This window comes from Myxine glutinosa, chromosome 4, assembly GCF_964187855.1.
Source record: "Myxine glutinosa chromosome 4, kmMyxGlut1.1, whole genome shotgun sequence".
Lineage (NCBI taxonomy): Eukaryota > Metazoa > Chordata > Myxini > Myxiniformes > Myxinidae > Myxine > Myxine glutinosa.
The window spans coordinates 84,969,753-84,993,907 of record NC_136264.1 but is presented as its reverse complement, the minus strand read 5'-3'; the positions used below and the strand labels follow the sequence as shown (position 1 = coordinate 84,993,907).

Here is a 24,155-nt window from a genome sequence, read left to right as displayed (position 1 = left end):
GTGGTTTGAGGACGTCCAGTGGAATCCGTGCAGGTAAGTTCGTCACTCTGCTTTCCCTCGCGTGTAAAGAAGGTCCGCCATTGTTGGCTTGAACGCCTTGGAGTGTAAAGCCTGATCGGCCACCCGTCACCTTGGAGGATCTTAATCCCCCAGTGAACGCGACAATATGACTCGGTTCTTCGCTCTTTCGCTCTTTCACGAGCCTCGATCTTGTATACAACAAAAAAAAAAAAAAAAAAACCAAAAAAAAAAAACCTTTAGTCAGTGCAGTATACTGTTTATTCTACCAGATAAGTGCCAGGGGTATTGCCCCTATGTTTTCTTTCAATGCGGGAACAAATTTTAGTCACAACATAACAAATATAATTTGTGCCAAATTTGGTCGCAATCCCATTAGCGATTTCGGAGAAGAAGTTTCAAGTGTTTACGGACAGACGGGCGGACTGACTGACGGACTGATGGACGGACGACGCACCATCGTATAAGCTCCCCTGAACTTTGTTCCAGGTGAGCTAAAAATGTGTCCCCATCTAAAATCTATCCACAAAACTCAACATCATGAAGATTGGAGGAGAGTTATTCAAGTCATGATCAAAAAGATGTTTTTTGTTAATTAGGTCACAATCCGAAAAAAAGTAGGTCAAGGACACAATTTTGAGATTCCCTATTGGCAAAATTGAGTGATGACAAAATACACGTTTTCTTTTCGAAACCGCCATTTGACTTTGACCTTTAACTCAGAGGGGTATGATGGAAATAAAGTGTGCATTTGCCTTACTCTCTGTATAGGCTATCTAGAAGGGCAATTTTGGGCCGATCGGACAAACCGTAGTCGAGTTATGATGAAAAAAGTTAAAATGTCTATAACTGGGTCATGACCTTAAAATTAAGTCAATATCAAAAAAGTCAACCCCGCATACTTTTATTCCCATTATTGATGCAAAATTTCATTCCAAAAGTCTCAGCAGGATCCGAGATACAACTCGGAAATGCAGGAAGAACTAAATAGATACTCGGAGAATGAAATAGCTTGGTTTGAACTGAAGGACATAGTACTGGGAGATGCAGTTCCTCCATCAGCGGGTTGTAGTTTGCTTTAATCTTGTCATTGGCCAAGTGCAGATGAGAGATCATGTTGCCACTCGCATTCTACCATCTGAACTATTCTGCAAGTGTGTGTATGTTTTTTGTGTGTGTGATTGTGTCGGTAGAGGGAACTTTCTGGGTGAATGAGTGAAGATACATACCATACCATTGCTAATGACCACACGGGGTGCATCCCTATGGCTTGGGAAGAGACCAAGAGGATGCCCACTGTTCATCACCAGTGTCTGCTCCTCTGTCATCTCTGACAGAAACTTCATCACCAACCAAAACTGCAACACCAGGTAAGGGACCACATATGTAATACATGTGCAACAAGAAAAAGAGCAATCAGAGAGTGCAAACCCTTGCCAGGATGTATTTTCAGTGGTTGTTAAGGCTTTTGTGTTAAAACAAATATGGCGGCCGAACCACGTGACCGATGACGTCATCATCATTTTTTTCTAGACCAATTTATGCCTACATGACACAAGAAATTTCATCATGATCGGATGAAGTTTTGTACTTGTCGAATTATGACATCATAATGGAGGCACCTATGATATAATCATTAACATATTTTATTCCCCATGGAGAGTTCTTTACAATGAGCCATGTCTCAATTTTTTCTATTCAGCGCTTTCGGAGATATATAGGTTCAAAGTTTTTCGGTTTTTACAAGATGGCGGCCGAACCATGTGACCGATGACGTCATCATTATTTTTTTCTCCACCAGTTTATGCCGACATGGCGCTCAAAAAATTCATCTTGATTGGATGAAGTTTTGTACTTGTCGAATTATGACGTCATAATGGAGGCACCTATGACATCATCATTAACATATTTTATTGGACTCGGAGAGTTCTTTATAATGAGCCATGTCTCAATGTTTTCTATTCTGCGCTTTCGGAGATATAGAGGTGCAAAGTTTTTCGATTTTTCCAAGATGGCGGCCGAACCACGTGATATATGACGTCATAATTATCATTAAAAAATTATACAGGTGTAGTTGCATCTATGGTGAAAATTTCCTGTCAATCAAACCAATGGTTGCAGAGAAAATCATATTTATTCTGTGCGTACAAACCAAAAAACAGACAAACAAACAAACAAGAAGACGTCATGCATAGCACAATACTTGCAAAATCCGCCCCCCTCCCCCCAAAGGATTTCCATTGATACAGCAAATTGCCCATTTCATGAAGATTAAAATTTACAATCTTGATCAAAGCTCGGGTCAACAGGATGAAAAATAACGATTTTTCAGATGAAAAATGACGATTGTGGAATGTTGACCTTGAGTTGACCTTTGACCTTTTGACCTCAAAAATAGTTCGTTTCCCTATTTAGTGACTCAATGTGCAAATGCTGTTCAATTTTCAAGTCAGTCAGATGAAAATTGAGGATATTAAAAATTTGGCCTATGTTGACCTTTTGGCGTATGTTGACCTCAAAAATAGATGGTGGTTGAATTCAGTGACCATATATATAAATCATCTTAGAAGTTCAAGTCAATCAAATGAAAATTGGTGATTTTAGAAATTTGGCCTATGTTGACCTTTTGGCCTGTGTTTACCTAAAACATAATACGGAGTTGAATTCAGTGACCAGATATGCAAGTCCTCTTCAAATTTCAAGTCAATTGGATGAAAATTGAGGATTTTAGAAATTTGGCCGATGTTGACCTTTTGGCCTATGTTCACCTTTTGGCCTATGTTTACCTTTTGGCCTTTGTTCACCTAAAATATAATTTGTGGTTGAATTCAGTGACCAGATATGCAAGTCCTCTTCAAATTTCAAGTCAATTGGATGAAAATTGAGGATTTTAGAAATTTGGCCTATGTTGACCTTTTGGCCTATGTTGACGTCAAGAATACTTGGTGGTTGAATTCAATGACCAGATATGCAAGTCCTCTTCAAATTTCAAGTCAATTGGATGAAAATTGAGGATTTTAGAAATTTGGCCTATGTTGACCTCAAAAATACTTGGTGGTTGAATTCAGTGACCAGCTATGCAAGTGGTCTTCAAATTTCAAGTCAATCGGATGAAAATTGAAGATTTTAGAAATTTAGCAATTTTGGTGACCTTTGGCCAATATTGACCTTTTGACCTATTGACCCCAAAACAATAGGCTTCTTGCTTTTGACAACTCTACCATTTGGTGAAGTTTTGTGAAGATCGGTTGAAAATTGTGACCTGTAGACCGGTGACAAACAAACAAACAAGAAGACGTCATGCGTAGCACGATACTTCCAAAATCTGCCCCTTCCCCCCAAAAGTTTTCCAATGATACAGCAAATTGTCCATTTCATGAAGATTAAAATTTACAATCTTGATCAAAGCAAGGGTCAACAGGATGAAAAGTGACTATTTTTCAGGTGGAAAATGATGATTTTGGAAGGTTGACCTTGAGTTGACCTTTGACCTTTTGACCTCAAAAATAGTTAGTTTCCCTAGCTAGTGACTCAATGTGCAAATGCTGTTCAATTTTCAAGTCAATCGGATGAAAATTGAGGATATTAAAAATTTGGCCTATGTTGACCTTTTAGCCTATGTTGACCTCAAAAATAGATGGTGGTTGGATTCAGTGACCATATATATAAATCCTCTTAGAAGTTCAAGTCAATCAAATGAAAATTGGTGATTTTAGAAATTTGGCCTATGTTGACCTTTTGGCCTGTGTTTACCTAAAATATAAAACATGGTTGAATTCAGCGACCAGACATGCAAGTCCTCTTCAAATTTCAAGTCAATAGGATGAAAATTGAGGATTTTAGAAATTTGGCCTATGTTGACCTTTTGGCCTATGTTGACCTCAAGTATACTTGGTGGTTGAATTCAGTGACCAGATATGCAAGTCCTCTTCAAATTTCAAGTCAATCAGATGAAAATTGAGGATTTTAGAAATTTGGCCTATGTTGACCTTTTGCCCTATATTGACCTCAAGTATACTTGGTGGTTGAATTCAGTGACCAGATATTTTTTTTTGTTTTTTTTATTATTATTTTTTGTATACCGAATCGAGGCTCGTGAAAGAGCTAACATTTACTTCACAAACAAATCAACCAGACAAACAAAACACACAAAAAGAGGGAGCGGAAAACAAGATGGGGAGAGAAGGGGAAGCACACAAACACAACATTTGAGAGCAGGGAGATGTGTGGAAGGGAGAGGGCTTGGGGGGAGGAGGCGTGGGAAGGGGGGGGGGGGGGTGGAGGGAGAAGTATAAAACACAAGGACACCAAGGACTTCCAGGACAGAAGTTGGTATTTCAAAAAAGTGGAATTGGGGTGAAATTAGCGGGGGTAGAAAAGATCAAGGTTTTGGATGGGGGAAGATAAGAGATGGTGGTGAACAGCAGTTTTAAAGACCTGGAGGATGGAGTGGGATTGAAGAGAGTGAGGGAGTTTGTTCCAGAGGCGGGAGAAAAGAGGAATGAAGGAGTGAAGGTGAGCAGAGACTCTTGATTTTGGCAGTTTGACCATAAGAGGGTTGCAGGCAGATCTTGTGCGACCTGTAGGAATATTTGCGGGACAGAGCCCAGAGAGAGCTGGGGGGGCAAGGCCAGAGAGGAGTCGGTAGAAGATGGAAAGACCACCAACCTGCCTGCGGTGAGTGAGTGAGGGGCCCTTGGAGTTAGCTTCATCGCGGGAGATTCCAATGATTCTGAATGCTTTGGTTTCAACAGCGTGAAGACGAGCTAGGTGTGAGGCAGGAGCACCAGCCCAGAGGGGAGAGCAGTATTCCATTGAGCTGCGGATGAAAGCCTTGTATGTGGTGAGGAGCTCAGGTGTGCCAAGGAAGGACTTTGCACGACGGAGGATGCCCAGTCGGCGACTGGCTTTGGAGGCCAGATTTGAAATGTGGTTTTCCCAGGAAAGATCATGGCAGATAGTGAGACCCAAAAGCTTGAGTGACAGAACTTCTTGGAGAGGATTATTCAGAAAGTGGATGGGAGGGTTGTCCAGTCGGTCTTTTCGGAGAGACATCGTAAGAGTGTGAGATTTGTCAGGATTGAAAGACATGTTCCACTTGTTTGCCCAGTCTGTGATTTTTACAGGTCTGCAGAGAGTGAGGAGGCAGCAGACTGCCGATCTGAGGGATGAAGAATGGAGCGACAGAGAGTAGAGTCATCAGCAAAGAGATACAGAGGATTTTCAAGAGAGTCAGATAGATCATTGATGAAGACCAGAAAAAGCACAGGGCCCAGAACACTGCCTTGTGGAACTCCAGCCTGAACAGGAAGAGGAGATGAGAGAAACCCATTCAGGGCCACACGTTGACTACGACTAGAGAGGAAGTCCACCAGCCATGCGTGGAGATTTCCATTGATACCAAAAGAGGAGAGTTTGGTGAGCAGAGCGGGGTGCCAGACCGTATCGAAGGCACGTGATATGTCAAGGGAGACTGCTCTAATTTCCTGTTTGTCATTGAGGACCTCCATCCATTGTTGAGAAAGCAGAAGCAGCATGTCCAGAGTAGAGTGTCCAGGTCTGAAACCAAATTGATGATCAGAGATCAAGCCATTGGAGAAGAGGAAAGATTTCATATCTGAAGCAATGATGGATTCCATGACTTTGCTGATAATTGGGAGAAGGCTGATTGGTCTGTAGTTGCTGGGATCTGTTTTTGCACCTTTTTTGTGCAAAGCGGTGATGTTGGCAGATTTCCAAGCAGATGGAAGATGACCTTGAGCAAAAGAGAGGGTGAAGAGAACAGAGAGAGGGAGTGAAAGAGCGGAAGAACAGGATTTTAGGACCCGTGGGCTGATGCCGTCAGGTCCAGTTGCAGAATCCGAGTCGAGGGTTGACAGAAACTTTTCCGCCTTGTCAGGAGGAAAGCACACAGAGTCCAGGAGCAGCTGGGTACGACTGGGTACGGTGGGTACAGAGAGGGATGGGTTTGGGACAGAAGATTTAGAGGCAAACACAGAGTTGAGGCATTCAGCTTTTTCACGCGCGGAGTCAGCCGTGTGGCCATTTGAGGTGAGGGAGGGGATGGAGGGGGAACAAACACCAGAAACAGATTTGACCAGACGCCACCAGGATTTGGAAGAGGGAGACAGATAAGAGAGTTCGGTCCTGAGAACGGAGAGATATTGTTTCCTGGCTCTCCTGAGGGTGGACACACACTTGTTTCGGGCTTTGTGAAAGGAAATGAGATTTCCTTCCGTTGGATTTGCTTTCCAGGAGACGAAAGCAAGTTGTTTCTGGGCAATAGCCTCACCACAAGATTCCGTGTACCATGGACGGGAGGAAGGGTAAGACAACAGAAGACGAGATGGGATAAATCTGTGCATGAGAGAGAGCAGTTTGCTTTGGAAGAATTCCCAGGAAGAATTTATGTCAGAGGCAGTAGAGATGGGAGACCAGTCCAGATGATTGATGGCTGCTTGAAGACCGTGCCAGTTGGCCTGAGTGAAATGCCAGACTCGTCGACGCTGAGGAGGCTCTCTGAGAATGGTCAGAGAGATGTCCACTTTAACAGGCACATGATCAGAAGAGCCGATTGGAGCAGAAGAAGAGCAGCAGACATTTTCAGGGAAGTTAGTCATAACCAAGTCCAGAAGAGAAGATGCTCCATTGACTGAAATCCGGGTCGGGAAATTGACAGATTGTGTCAGTCCCAGTGAGTCACAGAAGTCCTTTGCTGAAGAGCCATGGCTGGTGAGAGCGGTACCCACACCCAGCCAACTGGCATGGTGACAGTTGAAATCACCACATATGAGGAAGAGAGAGTTGGGATGGATAGATAGAAGTTGGTCCATATTCTCAGACAGCGAGATGTAGATGGAGTCATCACTGTTTGGTGGACGGTACAACACACATATGAACAAAAGGTGGGAGCGAAGGGGAAGCCGTAGCCAAAGGTATTCCTGGGGGTGAGGTGGAGAGAGGGCAGTGCAGGGCGAGTGAGGAAGAGAGTTTTTTATAAAGATAGCAACCCCACCTCCAGGACGAGGCTCAGGTCTATCATACCGGAGGAGGGAGTAACCTGGGAGAGATACCAAGGAATCAGAGACATCATGAAGGAGGAAAGTTTCTGTTAAGCAGATCACGTCTGGTTTGTCAGAAGCAACCTGTATGGAGAGATCAGACAAGTTTGAGCGAAGGCCCCGGATGTTTGAGGTCCATACTATTAAGGAAGAGGAAGGGGGAGCATCGGATACAGAACAGGAGGGGGGGGGGGGGGGGAGCGGTAGGGTAAGATGTGGAAGAGGAGGAAGAGGTAGGGAGAGCTGTTGAAGGTGTGTTGGAGATTACAGAATAGCTTGGAGAAAGGGAAGAATGGGGCAGACAAAAGGTTTGATGGTGATTGGGAGAGGCGCAGTGAGGTGTTATTTGACGAGGGCGAAGAGCGAGGCAGAAGGTTGAGGGAGATGAAGGTGAAAGTTGGAAGGGGGAAGAAGTGGGGAGGACGCTTTGAGGGGGAGGGGTGAGAGGGGAGTCTAGGAGGGGAGGAGCGAGGGAGAGTCTCGGAGCGGAGGGGTGTGGGGGGAGATTTGAAAGGAATGGGTGATTGGGAAGATTTGGAGGGGAGGGGCAAGGGGGAAGATTTGAAAGAGATGGGTGATGGGGATGATTTGGAGGGGATGGACAAGGGGGTAGATTTAGAGGGGAGGGGTGATGGGAAATGGGATTTTGGGGTGATGGGATTTTGAAAAATGTACGATTAATGGGAAACGAACATTTATTGCAAAATGAGTTTCTTGAGACATTCGAGTCAAAAATACGTTTGAGGACGCTGGAGGGAGGATGGAGTGCTGGAGAGTTTAGGGAATGAATGAAAGATGCACTATAAGAGATGGAATTTTTTTTTGGAATGAATGGATTTGGTGAGCAAGTCGAAAGCATCCTTTTATAGAAGAAGAAGAAAAAGGTGTTATAGAATATGACAGAATACAGGTCTTCAGGGGTCAGATGAGACATTTTTTAACAACGTGATCACAAACGAAACAACGTGGTCGAAAAACGAACGAACGAACAAATAAGAACGAATAAACGAATAAGAACAGAAGGAAATGTTTTTGGGTTTTTTTTTTTTTTTTGAGATTTTAAAACAAGGAAGTATGGGATGAAAAGACCGTGAAAAACAGAGACCGGAAAATAATTGCAGCGCGATCAGAGAACCGCTGAGACAAAAACGAAGCCTCAAGCCAAGGTTGGACACAGTAGCCTAGTACTACACTTAGGCCTCAGAATACACGATAAGAGAGACCGACGATTCTGTACACAGGTATGAAAAACCAACGCCAAGAATACTATTCAAGACACCCCAATAGGTACATACAAGACCAGTTTCGACAAAAACACAAAGTCCTCTTCAATATGCAAGTCCTCTTCAAATTTCAAGTCAATCAGATGAAAATTGAGGATTTTAGAAATTTGGCCTATGTTGACCTTTTGGCCTATGTTGACCTTTTGGCCTATGTTCACCAAAAATATAATTTATGGTTGAATTCAGTGACCAGATATGCAAGTCCTCTTCAAATTTCAAGTCAATTGGATGAAAATTGAGGATTTTAGAAATGTGGCCTATGTTGACCTTTTGGCCTATGGTGATCTCAAATATACTTGGTGGTTGAATTCAGTGACCAGATATGCAAGTTCTCTTCAAATTTCAAGTCAATTGGATGAAAATTGAGGATTTTAGAAATTTGGCCTATGTTGACTTTTTGGCCTATGTTGACCTCAATGATACTTGGTGGTTGAATTCAGTGACCAGATATGCAAGTCTTCTTCAAATTTCAAGTCAATTGGATGAAAATTGAGGATTTTAGAAATTTGGCCTATGTTGACCTTTTGGCCTATGTTGACCTTTTGACCTATTGACCCCAAAAACAATAGGCTTCTGGCTTTTGTCCAACTCTACCATTTGGTGAAGTTTGGTGAAGATCGGTTGAAAATTGTGACCTGTAGGCCGGTGACAAACAAACAAACAAACAGACTATATTTGCGGGCAAGACCTTTACAATGAGCTATGCAAGTGCATTAACAGACAGACAGAACCACAAACACAACCGACCAATATACTTGAAAAATCTTCGATTTTGCAAGTAACAAACAGACAGAACCACAAACACAACCGACCAATATACTCGAAAAATCTTCGATTTTGCAAGTAACAAACGGACTCAAATGCAATACCCTCTCCTCTGGCGAGGGTAACAAGGGCAGAATTAACACTGAGTAAGCACGAGACTGAATACCCCTCTGCCCTTACCCCCCACACACACGTCCCCAAGTAAATCACTAACATAACCTACATGTGGCTCATGATGTCAGGATTCTTCATTTGATTCCCTCCATTTTAACCTGAAGCTCATGGAGCTATATATTCTTATTGTCCATGTCATAAATTTTCTACAAATATCTATTTAATTAGTTATCTATTGTGCAAATATGGAATTACATGAATAATATGAAAATGTAGCAAAGAAGTACACAAACATTTCTTCTGCACATTTAATTATGCATTGGATTCTGCACAGTTAATTAGGCTTGTTTTTATTTTCATATTATATTTCTGGGTATTTACAACCATATTGTGCAAATATAACGATTTAACACAGGTGGAGGCTAATTAACTTGGTGTGAGATTTTGAAGGTGATTGGTTACACCCGAGCTCATTTACAATTGTTATTATAAGGGGGGTGGACACTTATCCAACCAAGATATTCCAGTGAAATTTAATGAAAAACACATTGCGGCATCTCACGGGTGGAATTTACTGATACTCGGGAGGGGTGCAGAGTGTGACACTTGCTTATTGAGACAAAACTTAGTCTCTGAAATTTTTATTTTCATGTTTTTGGCACCTCTGAGTTGATACACAATTCTTTATTTTGGATTAGAGATGTATGTCATACAGAACAAGAAAAAGAGCAATCAGAGATTGCAAACCCTCGCCAGGATGTATTTTCAGTGGTTTTTAAGGCTTTTGTGTTAAAACAAACATGGCGGCCGAATCACGTGACCGATGACGTCATCATTTTTTTTCTAAACTAATTTATTCTGAGATTATGCTCAAGAAATTTCATCTTGATCGGATGAAGTTTTGTACTTGTCGAATTATGACGTCATAATGGAGGCACCTATGACAGCATCGTTAACATATTTTATTCCCCATGGGGAGTTCTTTACAATGAGCCATGTCTCCATTTTTTCTATTCAGCACTTTCCGAGATATAGAGGTGCAAAGTTTTTCGATTTTTCGAAGATGGCGGCCGGACCACGTGACCTATTACGTCATAATTATCATTAAAAAATTACACAGGTTGATTTGCACCTATGGTGAAAATTTCCTGTCAATCGGACCAACGGTTGCAGAGAAAATCATATTTATTCTGTGCGGACAAACAGACAAACAAATGGACTCAAATGCAATACCTTCTCCTCTGGCGAGGGTAATGATGGCCATAAAGAAAGACCGGTGCATAATATTGATAGGTAAGTCATCATTGTTAATGCATTTTAAGTTATCTATATCTAAATAGCCGAACTGTGTTTTAATACTTGGATCTCTGAGAATCTTCTCTTAAAATATGTTAATTGACAAAAATATTTGGTCTCCACAATTCTTTATTTCAATGTTAATATTACAGAACCTTTTTTTTGATTCAGAACTTAATAAATCCTTTTAAATCAGAGAATAAAAAGAAATGGCATTGACAAAATTATTGACACCCCAGATTAATATTTGGTAGCACACACAGCCTTTGGACAAATTAACTGCATTTAAGCGCTTCCTATGGCCGTGAATGAGCTTCCTCCACCTCTCTACTGGCAGGTTTGCCCACTCTTCTTGTGCAAACTGCTCCAGTTCTCTCAGATTTGAAGGTGCCTTCTCCCAACTGCTGTTTTCAGATCTCCCCTCAGGTGTTCAATGGGAGTTAGATCTGGACCCATTACTGGCCAATTCAGAACAGTCCAGCCTTTTGTCTTGAACCATTCCTGGGTGCTTTTTGAAGTGTGTTTGGGGTCATTGTCCTGCTGCAAGACCCATGACCTTCGAAGGAGACCAAGCTTTCTGACACTGGGTTGAACATTGCGTTCCAAAATGCCTTGGTGATCTCCTGATTTCATGGTGCCATGCACACATTCAATGCACCCAGGACAGATGCAGCACAGCAACCCCACAACATCACGTAACTCCTCCATGTTTGACTGTAGGGAAGGTGTTATTTTCTTTGAAGCTTAATTTTGTTTTCTGTAAACAAAGAGATGATGTGCTTTACCAAAAAGCTCGAATTTGGTCTCATCTGTCCGCAGAACATTCTCCCAGAAGGATTTTGGCTTGTTCAGGTGTGTTTTGGCAAACTCCAGTCAGGCTTTCTTATGTCCCTCTCTCAGCAGTGGGGTCCTCCTGGGTCTCCTACCATAAAACCCCTTTAATTGAGTTGGCGACGGATGGTGCGAGTTGAAACTGTCATACCTTGTGTCTGAAGGTCAGCTTGAATCTGTTTGGCAGTTGATCGAGGTGCTTTCTCCACCATTCGGACAATCCTTCACTGCAATCTTCGATCAAGCTTTCTCGTGGCCACGTCCAGGGAGGTTGGCTACAGTGCCATGGGCCTTAAACTTCCTGATAACATTGCGTACAATGGACACAGGAATATCAAGGTGTCTGGAGATGAACCTGTAGCCTTGAGATTGTCCATACTTGGCTACAATCTTGTATCTGACCTCCTCAGTCAATTCTTTGTTTTTCTTTCTTTTCTCCATGCTCATTTTGGTACACACAGTGACACAAATCAGCAGAATGACTCCTTTTTTCCATTCAAACTGGATGAATGAGTGATTTTTATATTGCAGGCACCTACAGCTCAACACAGGTGAGTTCCATTCCAAAGTAAAGGAGAATCACCTGCTTGAAATCTCATTATTTCTAAAAACTTCTAAAAGGTGCCAATAATATTGTCATAATAAACGGGCCATTTTAGGATTTCTGTGTGGAATAAGCTAAGACTTAGTAATTGTTTCAGCTTTTTTTGTTTTTTTCCCACTGCAAATCAAAGAAATACACATGTGGATACTGAAGGATCTTTTAATTTGAACAATTTTCTGGAAGAAATGGTGCCTTGTTTGAAAAAAGTGCAATGGTGCCAATATTTTTGGCCATGACAGTGTGTGTGTGTGTGTATGTATTGTTACGTTTATGGGGGTAGGCATGAAATACCTGATGGGAAAGTTAGAATCGTGTTGATTAGCATGGTCCGTATGTCGTGTAGAGGAAACTCGATGTATCTAATTAGGCCGTCTGTCTGGGTAAGAGCATCCGCATGTCACCATAAGGGGCATGGCTTTGTGTTAAGCAATTCTAGGGCTCAAAGGTTAATTCCCCAGTGTGTAATTTTGCCCCTGTGATCTTCGCTCCATCTTTATTACAATTAAAAATCCCACCAATCAACAACTATACAAATGGACTCATTCGCTCACAATGCCGCCAGGGCTAACCAACACCCAGCACATTTGCTGATCGGTGCGTAAATCCCGCCTCACGACCGCCGACGTCATCCAAACATTCCCGAACGACAACTGGACTCCGTTCTCCTGATGACTCATGGCGAGGAGGCCACACCCTGGCCTTTGTGATTGGTGGAGGCATGACAGGATGATTGAGTGGGGCTCGGTGATTGGAGCTCACAAATTGGGACATGAGTAATTTGGAGTGGGGGCGGGCGAGAGTGACGACATGGTCGGTGAGTGGATCGGTTTGTGTGTGATAAAAAGTGTCTTGTGTTTGGTGGTTGAGTTGTGGTTGGAGTGTGAATCGTGAGGGAGCTGAGTTGTGGTTGGAGTGTGAATGTGGGAATTCACATGTAAGCAGGCAATGGCAGTGTAGGAACACAATGACATGGTTTTTTTTTCACTGCAGTGTTTGAGAATTGAATGGCAGTGGAGGAGGGAATGTCATTTTGGATTTTGTGGGTGGGGAAGGTATGTGTCCGCAGGTACGGAACAAGCTCTGGAGGAGTGGTGACTGCGGCCCCCCCACCCCCACCCCATAGGTAATTTTTCCCTGGCAGCCAGTGGTGTCTGTAATTGGAAATCCGTCGGAGGGAGGGTCTGATGGGTGACCAGTGGGTATGGAGACTCCTTTTGACCTGGAAGAGGCTACGAGAGCCTGTGGCCGAGAGAGCCTGGATGTTGCGGAGACCCTCCTCAGCGGGACGTACAGCTTTCGTCCCACTCTTCTCCCAACCGTGGAATCGCCTTCCTGAGTTTGGCTAATCATGTTCTTCCCACCTTCTCCCCCCTACTCCTTAAAAATGTGAGCCATCACCCTCTCATAATATCCCCAATATTCTTCTGCCTAATCCTTTCTATTTTCTTCGACTTCCCTCCAACCCACTAGCACTTTTTTTTTTTTTTTTTTTTTTTTAAAATACAAGATCGAGATTTAATACAAGATTTAATTTTACTTTAATTTAAGAAATTTTTTTCTTTAAGAAATTTATTTTTCTTTTTAAGAATTTAAATTTTAATTAAGAATTAAGAGATTAATTAGATTAAGAATTAAGAATTAAGAAATAAGAAATTAAGAAAAAAAGAAAAAAATAAAGAGGAGAAATTTCTTTAAGAAATAAGAAATTTAAGAAATTTAAGAATTTAACATAAGAAATACAAGATTTAATTTAATACAAGAATAACAAGATTTAATACAAGACAATACAAGATACAATAATACAAGATAATTTTAATACAAGATCGAGGCTCGTGAAAGAGCCAACATTAATCACACAAAAAAAAAGCTTATAAGAGGAGCAGTAGACAAGATGGGGAGAGAGGGGGAAGCACACAAGCACAATATTTGAGAGCAGGGACATCGGGAGATCTGTGTGAGGGAGAGCGCTTGGGGGGAGGAGGCATGGGGAGGGGTGGAGGGGGTGGGAGAAGTATAAAACACAAGGACACAGCTAGGACTTCCAGGAAAGAAGTTGGTATTTCAAAAAAGTGGATCTGGGGTGAATTAACGGGTGTGGAAAAGATCAAGGTTTTGGATGGGGGAAAATAAGAGATGGTGGTGAAAGGCTGTTTTAAAGACCTGGAGGGAGGAGTGGGATTGAAGAGGGTGAGGGAGTTTGTTCCAGAGGCGGGAGTAAAGAGGAATGAAAGAGTGAAGGTGAGCAGTTCTACAATTACCATATTTGTCAGCTTTTCCTGTCTTACATCCTTCATCTTCTTATCCCCTTCTGTGTCCCTATATCCTTGTCCATAAAAACCTCCTTTCATGAATAGTGCCTATCTCTTCATTCCCAGCTCAATTCCCTATTTCCTGTGTACCTGTTCCTCTCTAGCTGCATTGTTGGTGTATCAGCCTTACTCCAATGTCCACCTCTTGCAAGAGCCTCGATATTTGGATTAAAAAAATTATTGTATGCATTAAAATGATTGTTAAATGTCATGTGCATATGTTGCTTTTTACCTGTGCCCAGTTGCTGAAAACCTGCCCATTGCCTCCATATGTGACAAGCTCTTGCGGAAACTGCAAAGAAACATCAATCGTTTCAGAATACAATTTACAGAACAGTATAAGTAAAAGCATCCCTATGCCACCATCTTGTCCTGCCCATCAAACCACTTCAATAATCTTCAAGAAACCAGAGTTCTCAGAGGTCCATGGCAGAGTATTTTTGGCTCTGTGGGAAATCCTTTTTCAAATATCCTCCCATACGTCATACGAACTGCTTTTTCTTATTTGCGCCCATGTCACTTCTGTCTTGGATTGTCCCTTGGTGAACCTTGATGACTTCGATTAAACCCATTCGTTGCTCGATTGAAAAATTGGCTTTGAAAAATGGTTGCTCGAATGTAAATAACGAGAAATAAATTGTTAAACATTTTCGAAAGAATCTTTTTCGTTGGCTGTTGAATCCAGTGTAAGATGACCTGGATCAACCTGCGATGAGGAGCGATGCGCTGAATCCCCTCCAACAATTGTCCGTGGCACTGCAATTCTATGCAAGTGCATCATTTCAATTGGATGTTGGAGATATGGGCGGAGTTTCTCAGGATAATCAGCTGTTTAGACGCAGACAACTAATCGGCTGTTTATCTCCCTTTGTAAATTGCTGTTTAGATGTGTGATTAGCTGTGCACGTACAATGATGTTTTTGTCAACATTTTAGGGTTAGGCATATGTTAGCAAGATGCTCACTATACATACGCCTTTGGTAAATCTGGCCTGTAGTGTTCAGGAGAGGGAATGGGATAAAATTCCTACATTTTTGTGCACATGATATTTAAATGGCACGTAGGAAACACCTGATTTTAAGCTTATGGGTTTGGCTTTCATGGTGTCATGTTATTATTTTCATACTAAGTTTGTCGTAGAATATTCTTTAGTTCTGAAATATTTCTGCCATAAACACAAGGAAGATGTTTCTGTGTTGCTGTTACATTTTAATAATAATAATAATACATTTATTTTATATAGCGCTTTTCAAGAAGCCCAAAGGCGCTTTGACAGAGTTCAAAAAAACAAGTGCAAAAAGACAAAAATCAATAGGTAAATAATTTTAGCATTGATTGTTAAAATGTTGAGGGTGCTTATGAGACCAATAGATGCCCTTGCAACACCAATAGATGCTTATGAGACTCAGGTTCAGTAACATACCTGGGCAACTCGAGGATCAAGGTTGTTCATTATCATGTGCATAATTGCAGCTGCTTGTTGTAAGACACAGGGGTATTCCCATATAGGATAGGCTCTGCGACAAAGGAAAATACATCAGTGGACTTTGCTAAAGCCTGGTGTTGGTTTAACGGCTTAAGATCTTATAGGGTTTGAGTTTGAGGCCCTGTCGTGCATTACATATAACACCAGGTGGGTTATTTAAGCAGCCCATCATCCTGAGATTGTCAAAATGAGTACCAGGTTACTGGAAACTGGGAAATGTATCAGAGGCACAGCATCTAGAACGATAATAATCAATAATCACCAACCACATCAATGATCAATAATCCAACCACCAGCCACATGCTCCATACAAAATCAGAACGGCACTCGGTAGAGTGCATACCTCCACCAACCTGAACATTTTATGTTTTGTATCCCACTGATTGGTCAGATCTGGATCCATCTTCGTCTTTAGATCAGGATCCGCCTCGGACGACTTTTCTTTCACGCTAAATTGGTGACCCCGACGTAATCCAAATGGACGGACAAGGAGTTGCAAATGCGCAAACAGTCACCGGCCGAACAATCAACCAGCTTGTGCTCTTCCCAGTCACTCAACCTGTTTCATCTATGGCAGCGGTTTCGATCAAGCTGCTGTTACGGATTCGTCACTTCCGTTGTTGTGGTTCTCATCCACTGTAAACATTTTTGGTTCCATGTACTATTATTGTTATCGTTTAAGTGAAATGGAGATAACTGTTTTCAAAAGGTAAAAATAATTAATGTTTTAAAAATAAACTGGAAACCAGATCGGGAACTGGATGAAGAAGAGGAAAAAGAAAGAGGCGGAGCAAGTGAGGTCGAGAAGAAGCCGAGCTGCTTCGAGGTCTTGAGCAAACGCTGGCGAACGGGGGTCACGAGTGAACTTTGTGTTTCCTGGGAAAGGGATTCCTGTGACAGAGTGGTTATCGCTGTGACAGATAAACCTGCGTGTCAGGTTTTGCGATTGATTCCGAAGAGAATCATTGGAGTGCAGTTACGCCTCGAGTACGGGCCCGTTGGCCATTTTGCCTCGCGCCCGATTTCGCATCACTCTAGGCTCTTCACCTCGCTTCAACCATTTCACCGCATCCAGACGTTAACCTGGTTTGCGTGTGCGACATGGATTTTGAGTGGGAAGTTGCGGTTCGCCGTTTGGGAGCCGTTGAACGTCCATACCCGAAGGTGTGATTTCCCAGTCGCCTCTTGAGGACACCTTTGCCCATCTTTGGCAGTGTGACTGTCAACCGAATGGGATTCTGGGCTCGATACAACATCGTTCTGACGATCACTGGAGCGTGGATCGACTTTGGCTTGAAGCCGGGACAGAGACATTGGGAATGTTCTTTTCGCTCACTTGGAGCACAGTGAGTTATATTGTACGAAACTGATGGTACCATCATAATATATGAATAGGAATGATCGTTTTAAGGCCATTTTCCCCGCTAGAGCGGGGGTTAGCCTTGTGGGCCCCATGACAATCATGGTTCCCTGTTTGAGGCAATGTTTTTTTTTTTATGGCCGGATGCCCTTCCTGATGCCACATCATGGGAATGATATATTTGTTGTACAATTGATTACTATTGTTTTTGTGCTGTTATTCTTGTGTGACCTTAATACAATACTTGTTTGTTGGTAACAATTGGTGTGGTTTCACCATTGATCTTTGACACACAGAATAACACATCTTTCTGCCGTTACTCCTCTCGGGGCTCGGAGGTACACCGTGACCGGGGTTTGGGGAGGAGCATGTAACAGAAATTGGGGCCTCGTCCGGGATAGAATTCGCTAACATTCCCAAAATCCCCAAATTTGGAATTTTCTAACAATCCCAATTTTTTCAAAAAAATTGGATTTTTTTTTTGTGTGAAGGTTAACAGGTGCGAACTGATAGTCACCATGGTGTTTGACGCAGAAAGGTTTGCGGCGTCCCCTAATGAGGCACAGTTCCAAGCGTTAAAAAGATCGGAACTCATGATATTGGCCAAATATTTCAACTTGGAGGTCCGAGTTAGTATGAAGAAAGCAGAGATTCAGACCTTGGTGGTAGAATCTCGAGTGGGACAAGGAACATGGGAAGAGGTAGCCTTGGATTGGTTACCCGAGGAAAAAGGAAATGTGGAGCTCCGGAAAATGGAGATGCAACTGCAGAGCCAGGAAAGGTTAAAAGAGTTGGAATGGAAAGCGGAAATGAAAAGAGCAAAACAGGAATGACAACTCGAAGAAAGAAGAGCAGAGGAAAGAGCAGAGGAAAGGAGAGCTGAAAAGGAAGCCGAAGAAAGAAGAGCAGAGGAAAGAGCAGAGGAAAGGAGAGCCGAAAGGGAGTTAAAGGAACGGGACATGGAGTATCAGAAGGAACTTAAACTCAAGGAGCTGGAATTACTGGTGGAACGGAGAGAAGTAGTATACATGCCGGCTAGTTCGACAACCAGTCAGAACTCTTGGGATAGGCATGTGAGGCTGGTTCCACCCTTTAATGAAAAGGAGGTAGCCAAGTTCTTTTTACATTTTGAGAAGGTGGCTCAAATGCTAAAGTGGCCTGTGGGGTCCTGGACTATGTTAGTGCAAAGTGTTCTGGTGGGTAAAGCTCAAGATATCTATTCAGCTTTACCGATTGACCAATGTGCAGATTATGAGATAGTGAAGAAAGCCATTCTCAAAGCCTATGAATTGGTCCCTGAAGCTTACTGGCAAAAATTCAGGAATGCCAGGAAGAGGAAGAGTGAGACCCATGTGGAGTTTTCCAGAATGAAGGAAACGATGTTTGATAGGTCGTGTGACTCGAAGGAGATTGGGAAAGACTTCAACCTGTTACGACAATTGATCTTGGTGGAGGAATTCAAACAGTGTGTCCACGCGGACATTAAAGTACATCTGGATGAAAAGAAAGTACCAGAGTTGTATGAGGCAGCAACCGTGGCAGATGACTATGCCTTGACACACAAGATGGGGTTCCACAAACCTAACTTCCCGCCTAGAGTTAGCCAGGGAAGTTATGGTAAATCAGGTTCGGAGAACAAATTTTCATGGAGGCGGCCGAGAGAGGATTATGGGGACAAATCTGATACCGCGACTTTTAGGGATCAGAAGACTGCATTTCCAAGACAAGCCTATCTTCCGGGGGGCCCGAGGTAGACCACGAGTTTTTCCTCCGGGCCGACTTGCGCTTTTTGCAAGAAACCTGGGCATTTGATGTCCCAATGTTACGCCCTGAAAAGGAAAAATCAGGAGCGGAGTCAAACTAGTGCAACTCCGAATGCGTTGGCCAATGTGAGAAATCGTCCTTGGAGGACAGTGCCTTGTGAAGGTTCCCATGCCAAAGTTATGGCATCACAGAACGACCTTGTCCAAGAAGGTTACAAACCTTTTATTTCAGAGGGGTTTGTGTCACTGCATGGGGATTTAACGAACCAGAGACCTGTTAGGGTATTGAGGGACACAGGAGCACATCAATCTTTGATGCTTGAGGGCATTTTGCCATTGTCAAAGAAGACGGCAACTGGTGTTAGTGTTCTTTTACAGGGGGTTGGTGGCTATGTTAAAGCTCCACTTCATGTCATCCATTTGAAGTCTGATTTGGTGTCAGGACCGGTCACTGTGGGGTTACAAGCCACCCTTCCTGTAGAGGGAATCTCTTTTATTATCGGGGATGATTTAGCCGGGGGTCGAGCTTCAGGTAATCCGATGTTGGTTGAAAAGCCCAGTATGGAAAATAACACAGCACAGTTAGAGCAGGAGATTCCGGGTATCTTTCCATCCTGTGCAGTGACTCGTGCTATGGATAGGAAGCGCTCTGAAGAGAAGGAGAAGGAAGGTGATGTGGATTTGGGTTCCTTAGAGGTATTGGAGGAAAATTCTGGCAGAGGTAATAGGAAAGGGAGTGACATCAAGGAACTTAAGGAAAAGGTGGCATCTGGAACAAAAGAGGAAATGGAGTGTCCGTCAGAGACATCTGGGAACGAGGTTGAACAAACGGTGCTGGTCCGAAAAAGACTTGTTGGAGAACAACACGGAGATTCGGAGCTCCGGAGTTTGATTGATAAAGCCGTTACAGAGGAAGAGGCTATGAAGATACCTGTTGGTTACTTCATGAAAGGGGAAATACTAATGAGAAAATGGAGACCACCAGAGGTGCCAGCAAACGATGAGTGGAAAGTTCATTACCAAATTGTGGTGCCACCACCGTACCGGAAGGAGATATTGAGTTTAGCGCATGAGACACCTTTGGCCGGGCACCTTGGAGTGAACAAGACATGTGACAGAATATTGGTACATTTTCTGGCCAGGATTGCGACGTGATGTGGCGGAGTTCTGTAAATCTTGCCACTCTTGCCAGCTGGTGGGAAAACCTAATCAGAAAGTCCCATCCGCACCTCTAAAACCAATTCCAGCTTTTGAAGAGCCATTCAGCTGAGTCATTATTGACTGTGTAGGCCCTTTACCTAAAACTAAGGCTGGACATCAGTATTTGATGACTTTCATGTGCGCTTCCACAAGATTCCCAGAGGCAGTGCCTCTTAGAAAAATTACTGCGGCAGTTATTGCGAAGGCATTGATTAAATTTTTCACTTTGGTTGGCCTACCTAAGGTCATCCAGTCTGATCAGGGTTCCAATTTCATGTCAACGCTTTTTCAGCATGTGGTATACCTGTTGGGAGTGGAGCAAGTAAGATCAAGTACTTACCATCCCGAGAGCCAAGGGGCCTTGGAAAGGTTTCACCAGACATTGAAGAATATGATCAGAACGTATTGTTTTGAATGTGACAAGGATTGGGATGAAGGAATACCCTTATTTTGTTTGCTACGAGGGAATCCGTTCAGGAGTCATTGGGATTCAGTCCTTTTGAACTTGTGTTTGGACACGCAGTTCGAGGACCATTGAAATTTGTGAAAGAACAGTGGCTACAGGAGGAGTCGCAGTCAACAGTGGTGGAGTATGTGTCAACGGTTAGGCACAGATTGGCAAAGGCTTGTGAAGTTGCGAGAAGAAACTTGAAAGTGACACAGGATAAAATGAAAGTGAGACATGACAAGAAATCTCAGATAAGAAATTTCAGTCCTGATGACCGAGTGTTAGTGTTGCTTCCTGTTCCAGGTCAGCCACTACAGGCTAGATATTTTGGTCCCTATGCAATCGAAAGGAGGGTTAATGAAACAGATTACGTGGTGACAACTCCCGACCGAGGGAAAAAGCGACAGCTGTGTCATGTCAACCGACTGAAGAAATATTATGAGAGGAAGCCTGTGGGAAAATGGTTCCTGTCTCACCTGTCTCACCTGTAGTCGGGGTGCAAAAGAATCCAGAGGTTGAGGCCGGTGTGAAGTTTGATAACTTTGATGACCAGGCTTGTCCCAGATTGACGAACACGGAAGTGTTGAGCAATTTAGATGAGAAATTAGGTCATTTGACGAGGGAACAACAAGGACAACTATCCAGCCTAATTTTTGAGTTTGCACATTTGTTCACAGATGTACCTGGTCGTACTGACCTGGTATATCATGATATTGAGGTGGGGGAAGCCACTCCTGTGAAGCAACACCCCTATCGGATGAACCCTGTGAAGATGGAGTATCTTCGGAAGGAGGTTCAGTATATGTTGGAGAATGACATCATCGAACCAAGCAGCAGTGAATGGAGCTCACCATGTGTGTTGGTTCCAAAACCCGATGGCAGTTTTCGCTGTTGTACGGATTTAAAACGGGTTAATGCAGTGACCAAGACCGACTCATATCCCATCCCGAGGATTGATGACTGTATTGATAGAATAGGCCCAGCTAAATTTGTAACTAAGTTTGACTTGCTGAAAGGGTATTGGCAGATTCCTCTTACTGATAGAGCCAAGGAAATCTCAGCTTTAGTCACACCAAGTGGGTTGTATCAGTACAAGGTTCTTCCCTTTGGATTGAAAAACGGGCCTGTTACATTTCAACGGCTGATTAATAAGCTCATTGCAGACCTTGAGGGGGTGGAGGCTTATCTGGATGATGTCATCATCCACACCATGACCATGGAAGATCATATTAAACAAATTCATGCATTTTTCAAGAAACTGACCGAGGCAGGGTTGACCATCAACTTATCTAAGAGTAAGTTTGTAAAAGCACAGGTGGTGTTCCTAGGCCATGTCGTAGGTCAGGGTCAGGTGCAACTGGTGACAACCAAGATAGAAGCCATTGATCGCTTCCAAGTTCCAAGGGGGAAGAAGGAGCTTATGAGATTCTTGGGTATAGCTGGATGGTACCGGCAGTTCTGCAGGAATTTTTCTGATGTGGTAGCCCCTTTAACGAATTTGCTGAGGAAAGAGACCAACTTTGTTTGGGATGACAAATGTCAAGCTGCCTTTGCCCACGTCAAAGCGATATTAATGAGCTCTCCTGTCCTAGCAGCCCCGGATTTTCAAGAACCATTCAAGTTGGCCATTGATGCAAATTATGTGGGGGCTGGGGCAGTTCTATTACAGGAAGATGGTGATGGCGTGGATCACCCGGTGTGCTACTATTCGAAAAAGTTTAACAAACATCAGGCAAATTATGCCACCGTGGAAAAAGCGACCCTTGCTCTCCTGCTAGCGCTTCAGCATTATGAGGTGTATCTGGGAACCACTACCTTTCCTATAAAAGTCTTCACTGATCACAACCCCTTAACCTTCATTCAAAAAATGAAAAATGAAAATCAGAGGTTGATGAGATGGAGTTTGGCTTTGCAGGAGTTGAACTTAGAAATTGAGCATGTAAAGGGCAGGGACAATGTCGTTGCTGATGCTTTATCCAGAGTGAACTAACTTTGGAAATTACTGTAGGTTGTTTGGAAGTTTTGTTGTTTATTTTGGGGAATATTAATTATTGTTGCTCACCTGAATTGATCATTTGGGTGTGAGTTTTACTTTTGTTTGTTAAAAGGGTTTTTGCAGGAAAAGAAAGTTTTCACTATGTTCAAACTTTCTTTCTTGAGCGTGGGAAGTGTTACGGATTCGTCACTTCCGTTGTTATGGTTCTCATCCACTGTAAACATTTTTGGTTCCATGTACTATTATTGTTATCGTTTAAGTGAAATGGAGATAACTGTTTTCAAAAGGTAAAAAGTAATTAACGTTTTAAAAAGAAACCGGAAACCGGATCGGGAACCGGACGAAGAAGAGGAAAAAGAAAGAGGCGGAGCAAGTGAGGTCGAGAAGAAGCCGAGCTGCTTCGAGGTCTTGAGCAAACGCTGGCGAAAGGGGGTCACGGGTGAACTTTGGGTTTCCTGGGAAAGGGATTCCTGTGACAGAGTGGTTATCGCTGTGACAGATAAACCTGCATGTCAGGTTTTGCGGTTGATTCTGAAGAGAATCATTGGAGTGCAGTTACGCCTCGAGTACGGGCCCGTTGGCCATTTTGCCTCGCACCCGATTTTGCATCGCTCTAGGCTCTTCACCTCGCTTCAACCATTTCACCGCATCCTGACGTTAACCTGGTTTGCGTGTATGACGTGGATTTTGAGTGGGAAGTTGCGGTTCGCCGTTTGGGAGCCATTGAACGTCCATACCCGAAGGTGTGATTTCCCAATCGCCCCTTGAGGACACCTTTGCCCATCTTTGGCAGTGTGACTGTCAACCGAACGGGATTCTGGTCTCGATACGACATCATTCTGATGATCACTGGAGCGTGGATCGACTTTGGCTTGAAGCCGGGACAGAGACATTGGGAATGTTCTTTTCGCTCACTTGGAGCACAGTGAGTTATATTGTACGAAACCAAGTTGTTGAAACCAAGGTACCATCATAGGAATGATATATTTGTTGTACAATTGATTACTATTGTTTTTGTGCTGTTATTCTTGTGTGACCTTAATACAATACTTGTTTGTTGGTAACAATTGGTGTGGTTTCACCATTGATCTTTGACACACAGAATAACACATATTTCTGCCGTGACTTCTCTCGGGGCTCGGAGGTACACCATGACCAGGGTTTGGGGAGGAGCACGTAACACGCCGCCATTATACTCGATTCAAATACATTGTTGGCTCCTTGTCAACCGAGTATGCAACGGAGGTGAGAGATATTTTAACATAATCTCCAACGAACAACCCGTACACCATTTTGAAGGCTGCTCTAATGAGGTGCATGACCCCTCTGGGCACCGCCGATTTCAATAACTTGTTACATAATAATCAGGGATGCCTCTTTGCGGTGGTTGTACCCCCCATTACAAGTTGGGGGCCAAATCTTCCCCATTCTTCCCCATCCCCAAATCAATCTGTCTATGTCTCTGTCTCTCCCTGTCTCTCTGTCTCTCTCTCTCTGTCTCTGTCTCTCTCTCTCTGTCGCCACCTGCTGGCTGTTGCGTTGGGTGCGGTGTCATGGTGGCTTCCCGCTTCGTGTTGTGAGTGCTCTGTCTCGGTTGTTTGTCCTACCCCTCCTCCCCCCC

The 24,155-nt window shown here is 43.2% G+C and overlaps 1 protein-coding gene across 3 annotated transcripts in view; it reads right to left on the bottom strand.

Moving 5' to 3' along the window:
- UROC1 (urocanate hydratase 1) overlaps window positions 1–24,155 on the bottom strand; it is a 369,204-nt gene that overhangs the window by 96,973 nt on the left and 248,076 nt on the right. For all 3 annotated transcript variants that reach the window (XM_068112860.2, XM_078776094.1, XM_068112862.2), the window contains exons 4-6: window positions 15,705–15,798; window positions 14,514–14,573; window positions 1,248–1,376 (exon numbers count right to left, since the gene is read on the bottom strand). In XM_068112860.2, the coding sequence (XP_067968961.2) occupies window positions 1,248–1,376; window positions 14,514–14,573; window positions 15,705–15,798 (283 nt within the window). The remainder of the gene's footprint in view (window positions 1–1,247; window positions 1,377–14,513; window positions 14,574–15,704; window positions 15,799–24,155) is intronic.